Source organism: Rissa tridactyla, chromosome 5 (assembly GCF_028500815.1).
Source record: "Rissa tridactyla isolate bRisTri1 chromosome 5, bRisTri1.patW.cur.20221130, whole genome shotgun sequence".
NCBI lineage: Eukaryota > Metazoa > Chordata > Aves > Charadriiformes > Laridae > Rissa > Rissa tridactyla.
This window is the reverse complement of record NC_071470.1, coordinates 38,351,140-38,357,561: the sequence shown is the minus strand read 5'-3', so window position 1 is coordinate 38,357,561 and position 6,422 is coordinate 38,351,140. Positions and strand designations below refer to the sequence as shown.

Below are 6,422 nucleotides of genomic sequence, written 5' to 3'. Positions count from 1 at the left end.
CCCTTTGGCCTTTAATGTATGGATGATACAGGTTGGTATGGATGATACAGGCTGGACTGGAGGTCAAAGCGAGGATCTCTCCAGAGCAGGAACCGGGGGTGGAAGTAACAAAAATAATTGTGTTTTGTTGATCTTGGTGCTGGATCCAGACTGTGGCTTGGCCAGACTCTCTGCAGCTGTGTCCCACCAGCGGGAATCTTCACCCAGCAAGCTCTTCATGACCATGACTGTCTGGAGCTTCTAGAAGATGACTAGGAGGGCAGCGAGAATTTCACTTGTGTTTCCTTCTGGAGAAGGTGAAGCAGAACATCTCCAGGTGGGACCTGCCCCCAGCACCCAGCTTTGGGGGGTGCAGCCAGCACTAGAGGGCAGCAGCCCTCTGCAACTGGGCAGGGACGGTGAGACAGCAGGACAGGGGACAGCAGGACAAGGCAAGGTGGGAGCTCTGCTTCCTCCACACCAGGTTCCTGTAGGGACGGCCCCAGCTGAGCAGCCCAAACGTGGCCAGGCAGGGGTGGAGAGCAGAGATTTGAGAGGATGAAAGGGTGATTTTCCGCCCATCTGGTGGAGCCTGGAGGCGAGCAGGAGATGGGGTTTCAAGCTGGACCCCAGAAAATCCCATAGCATGGAGCCTGGGAGCTGAACGCCTCTAACTCCCATGGCCAGTGGGAGGTTGGCAATAGCCCAGTTAGGCCTTGCTGGCTGCCCCCGGGGTGGGAGCCCCTGCCCATGGGCTGGGGTCTGGGCTGGGAAGGTGGTTTGGTGGAAGGAGAAACCTCTTCCGGAGCCAGGCAGCCCAAGCTGTGCCTGGGACCTGCAAAATCCCCCTCAGCTGGGTATTTCCAGGGTGCGCTGGGCAGCGAGCGTGCCCCGACAGGGGAATTTCCCCGAGCCGCCGTCCAGGAGCCAAGCTCCCCTCTGGGGCAGGGAGACATGGACAATAGGACTCCCCCCCAGCCCCAAACCAGACCATTTCCCAGGCTTCCCCCCAAGAAAGGATTGGGGCCACACACGACACAGCGAGTCTCAGCCCCAGTGGGGACATCCCTGGGGTGACAGACACCTTGCTGAGCAATGAGGGATGCTCCCTTGTTCCCATGGCCGGGGTCTCCCAGGTGCAAACATCCCCCCTCCTCCCCCGCAAACACACCCCCACTTCCAAAACCTGCTTTTATTTACATTTCAAGTCAAATCACATGCAAACCGTTGGTTTTTTTTTTTCTTTCCTCGTTTTTCCTTAAGAATAGTGTGATTAGCAAAAAAGACGCATTATTAGAATTTTAAAATAGCAATTAAATATACAAAAATATAGCTTACAAAAAAAAAAAAAAACAACAACCCAAAACAAAACAGCGAATGTTTTAAAAAATATTCTGCTGCAGAATTCGTAGTGTACAAACACGTCTATGAGGCTCCACGCTCCATAAACAGTCTCGGGAGTCGCAAGGTATTTACAGGAGAGGGGATGACACCCGGAGCCTTTCCTGCCCTGCGCCCCATCCTGTGCCCCGAGGGGGGGCCAGGAAAGCCGCCGCTGTGTAATACTGACACCCCCCCCACCCACGTAAAAGGAAAAAAAAAAAACAGGAAGAAGAGTTGCAAAAAGACGGAGGGGGACACCAGGGCCTTTGCGACAGTACCTGAATTTGCCCCATGAGGTTGTCAGAGAGGCGAGGGGGTTGCCTCCGGCCCCAGCAGCTTTTGCACTCGATGATGGTTGGGCTTGGGGTGTTTTGGCAAGGCAAAATGCTGCCGGCTCACCTGTCCCTTGCCCAGCAACCCCCCCAGGGCCGGGCTGAAAGTGAGGGGATGAACGCAAAGGACAGGATTTTTGCAGCCCCCCCCCCCCAGGCCCCAGCAAGCCTGTGCTGTGGTTTCGAGGAGGTGGCAGCAGCCACCGTCTCTCACCATGGATGGTTTACGCCAGGATTGTGCCCATCAGAGGGACTCATGGCCCCGCTGAGGTAGCCCATCGGGGCAAGGAGGGGGGCAGCCATCCCTGGGGAGGGTGAGTGGGGTAACCAAAGCCCACGAGCCCCCATGCCACTATCACCCTGCCATCTCCCATGGGCAATGTCGGCTTCCCTGCCCTGGTTAGCCCTTTTGGAGGAGCAGCGGGGGCCAGGAGGCACCCAACCATGGCACAAACCCTGGCATCACTGCACCTGGCGTGCCGAGACCCAGTTTTCTAGGTAGGGATTGTAAAGGCAAAGGTAACCCCATGAAAATAATGGCAAAGAGGAGAAGGGGGCAGGGACCAGCTGTGATGCTCCAGGTCCACCCCCAGCACCCGCATTTTGGGCATCGTTTTCGGTGGTGGCGGAGGGGCGCCGGGGGCATCAGGGTCAGGAAGCGTACCAGGGCGTTTGAAGGGACATCATGGCCTTGCAGGAGGCTGATGGGCACCGTTGGGTTGCTCGATAACTGCTCCGTCATGCCCCATGCTGCTTCCCAGTGGACGTGGTGCTGGAGAAGGGATGTGCTGGAAGATGTCGTGCAGGGCACCCACGGAGGACCCCGCGTCCCCTCCTCGCCCCAGGAGAGGAATCAAGCCCGGACTCGAGTGTGCAACCCTTCATCCCGGCATGGTTCCACGGAGGCAGGATTTTGGGGCGCGAGGCTCTTCTGGTTCGGCCGGCAGGGACGTGGCCCCCTTATAAAGTGCTCTGGGCTCCACGCCCGGCCACCTGCATCCTCCTCTGTCCCTCCGTGCTGGTGCCGAAGTGCTTTGGTTGTCCCCGAGTCCCCCGGGCCAGCGGTAGGGTCCCCCCGGTGGCAGGGCAGTCCCTGGGGCGGTGGAGCTATACGATGTTCTCTGCGCCGGGGAGGGGGCCCTGGGGGGGGCCGGGGTCCTGCTTGCTGTGCAGCTGGGCCAGCTGCAGCACCGGCATGTTGCAGAGCGGGCACACTTTCCGCACCTCCAGCCACTTGATGAGGCACCTGGGGGGGGATACAGAAACAGGGGGGGGTCATTACAGGGGTGCTAGAAAAAAGCCACACATCCCCCCCTCCCCGACTCAGTGCCCTGTGCACAGCTTCAGGGTGGCAGCCACCCCTGCCCCTGCGTGGTGGGTGACAGGCTGTGGCCTGGGTGCCACACACCAGGTCTGATCCGTTGTCACCCTCCCTAGAGCGCTGATGCTGCCGAATTTTTAATTTGCCATTTAGATGCCTTTACATTTTACTAGGACATTTTTGGAGGTGCGTGTGTATACATACATGGGTTTTTGTGTATGTATAATATATTACATATATATAATTTATATGTACTTATAAAATAGATATAAAAATGTATACACATAGAATCATAGAATGGTTTGGGTTGGAAGGGACCTTAAAGATCATCTAGTTCCAACCCCCCTGCCATGGGCAGGGACACCTCCCACTAGACCGGGCTGCTCAAAGGCCCATCCAGCCTGGCACTTCCAGGGATTGGGCATCCACAACTTCTCTGGGCAACCTGTTCCGGTGTCTCACCATCCTCAGAATAAAAAATTTCTTCCTAACATCTCACTTAAATCTCCCCTCTTTCAGTTTAAAACCGTTATCCCTCACCCTATAAAGATCCCTGATAAAGAGTCCCTACACAAAAATATATAAAATACATATATACACAAAAAGGTATACAGGAATATATACATTTTATAAATGTATTTTTTATATTTTATAAATATATAAAATGTATACCTACATCATACATATATAATGTATATCTTTTATACCTACAAAATTCAGTGTTTTTATAACAAAAAAAATTTGTAAAAAAAAAAATTAATATTTATGCATACACATTTTTCACAGAATCTTAGACTGTCCTGAGTTGGAAAGGACCCATGAGGATCATGGGGGCCAACTTCGGACTCAGCACAGGGCAAGCTACACGTTAAATCCCTTATCCAAGAGCAATGTCCAAATGCGTCTTGAATATCAACAGGCTTCGGGCTGTGACCACTTCCCTGGGGCACTTGTTCCAGTGGTTCTGCATATATATTTTATAAATATATCTAAATTATGCATATATATGTGTAAATATATATATATACACACACACAAATGTACATACACATTTTGGAATAGGTAAAGTCTGTATGTATAAAAAGGGAAGTGGTTTTGCCAGCTCAAGAGTGGACCTTTGCTGCCCCAAATGCTCAAATTCATTTGATAAGGGGCTTTTGCCGCAACTCCCCTCCTCCTGGAATTAGGGTGGGAAGGAACCCTGGGCGAGGAGCAGCAGCACCAGCAGACCTCACGCCAAGAGCCTCCCCGGGGCTCACCGGGCAGGATTCGGGGCAGCCTAGCTTCAGTCTCCCGTTCCCTGCACTTACTTTCTGTGGAAGGCATGTTTACAGGGACAGATCCCCAGCTCATCCTTGGGCTTGAACTCCTCCAAGCAAACAGCGCAGATCTGAAAGACAGGAGAGGCACCGAGAGAAGGCAGTCAGCTGCTGGGAAGCAAAAAAAAAAAAACACAAACCAACGAAAACACAAACCCCAACCGCCTCCCTCTAAGCGATGCCCTCAGCCAGTTTCCTTCCATCTTCTCCCCAGTGCCTGCCTCGCCCCTGCCTTTGGCTGGGGGAAAAAAAGGGCAATTTGGCTTCTGAAGCCAGCGAGAATACACTAGGAGTGGGGAGAGAAATACCTCCCCGTACCAAAGGGAAAGCAAACTCCTCTTTTGCTATAAACCCTCTGTTTTGACCAAGAAGCTGCTTTTTTTTTTTTGACCCTGTGCTGCAGAAGAAACATTTGGGAGGTTTCTGCATCACAGAGGGGTGAAACTGCCCCCCTAAAGCCCTCCCAGATTTTGCTGCTCAGGCTTTGGGATCGCAGGCCAAGGCTTGGATCTCCCTTTCCTGGTGGAGGGGTCCTGGAACTTTCCTGGAGCAGCAGCCACAAGGCTGGGATGTGTTTTGACGTGCCAGGAGGCTTTAGGTGCAGGGGGATGGGTCCATGCTGCTGCTTGGTCCCTGGGACCGAGCTGCATCCACAGGGATAATTCTGGAAAGAGGAAAAGGCAAAGATTGCATCTCTGCCCTGGGGATGGGATAGTTGGCGGCTGTTTTCCTGGAGGGCAAGATACCCAGACGAAATCTCCTTCCCCCATGCTGACGGTTTTTCCTTACTCATTTTAGATATTCCTGGGGATTTTGGATATTCCCAGCTGGTTTTCTCAGCTCCCCTCCCCTGCCTCCCTTGGCCAGGAGTCTCTGTCAGTCCAAAAAAAGGGCCAGCCCTGCTGCCAAAAGCCCTCGGGACAAGGCAGGCGGCTGGCAAGCACCGCAGGAGGCTCCCGGCTTTCCCGGGAATGCGGCGCCCGTCGATACTTTCCAGTCACCCAAAGCTCATTGGAGACTTTTTTATTGGACAAGCAAATGTTGGCGTAGTTGCTCAGGCCAGCCCCCGAGGAATATACACATCTTGAGCCCCATGAAAAGCCTGGGAGAGGTGGCGTGATGAAAAAAAGGGGAAAAACAAATCCAGAAACATGGGGCTGAAGAGCTCGGCAGGGACTTTCCCCTCTGGAAGGCTCCGGGCAAGCCCTGGCAGCCGCTCTGTGATGTTGCAAAATTCCCCCCGTGCTCTGCTTTCCAGAACCGCTTACTGTAAATACCACAATCCAAATGCCCAAAAAGGGATACTTTAGAAGGAGCTGGAGCAAAACCCTTCCAGGCATTCCCAAATCCCAGGGAAGAGCTCAAGCTGTTCTATCCCCTTCCCCACAGACCCCTTGTCCTTCCCAAGAGTTTGGGCTGGGAGAGCTGCGGAGAGCTGGGAACAGAGGTGATGGAGGAAGAGGAGGACAGAGGGTTATTGCGGCTGTTTCTGGCTCTGGCGCAATCCCAAATCCCTCCTGCAACGAGCTTCTCAACCCGGGAAGTGCTTTTAAGTCTGCGTGCCAGCAAAACCCCCCACTAAAAGTCAATTTCATGCGAGTGAATCAGAAATAGGAGCCTCAAGCAGGGACTGCTCCATCCCTTCACTGCTCTCCTGCCCTTGGGATTTAGGCTGCAGGGAGCAGAGGGTGAGGATGAAACGTGGGATGGGTTCTTGTTGCTCAGCTCGGAGAATTAAAAAAAATAAAAGCGGTTTATAAACAAACGGAGCTGGTATTTAACAGACGAGTGGACTCGTGTCCGGGATGCGGGTGGGCATTTTTGTTGTCATGAGGGGAAATAAATCCAGCCTGTGTTTGAAGCAGGGTTCAAGCAGATTCCTGCTCAACTTCAGCATGAAAAATGGTCTGTAAATAGGGACACTCAGCCCCAAAACAGCCTGGAAACCTGTAGAGAACAAGTAATGGGTTTTGAACCTGAAGGGGCAGGTAGGCAGAGGTGGATTAGAGTAACATCGTTACTCTGAGCCATGTTTCAGCCCTCTCTTAACCCGTTAACGCAGAGGGACCCAGCAAGGACCCACTTCTG

The 6,422-nt window shown here is 53.1% G+C and overlaps 1 protein-coding gene across 6 annotated transcripts in view; it reads right to left on the bottom strand.

Moving 5' to 3' along the window:
* Nucleotides 1-1,156: 1,156 nt before the first annotated feature.
* RNF24 (ring finger protein 24) overlaps nt 1,157-6,422 on the bottom strand; it is a 32,272-nt gene continuing 27,006 nt past the window's right edge. For all 6 annotated transcript variants that reach the window (XM_054203394.1, XM_054203398.1, XM_054203397.1 and 3 more), the window contains 2 exons: nt 4,326-4,405; nt 1,157-2,940 (listed from right to left, as the gene is read on the bottom strand). In XM_054203394.1, the coding sequence (XP_054059369.1) occupies nt 2,802-2,940; nt 4,326-4,405 (219 nt within the window). In that variant the 3' untranslated portion in view covers nt 1,157-2,801. The remainder of the gene's footprint in view (nt 2,941-4,325; nt 4,406-6,422) is intronic.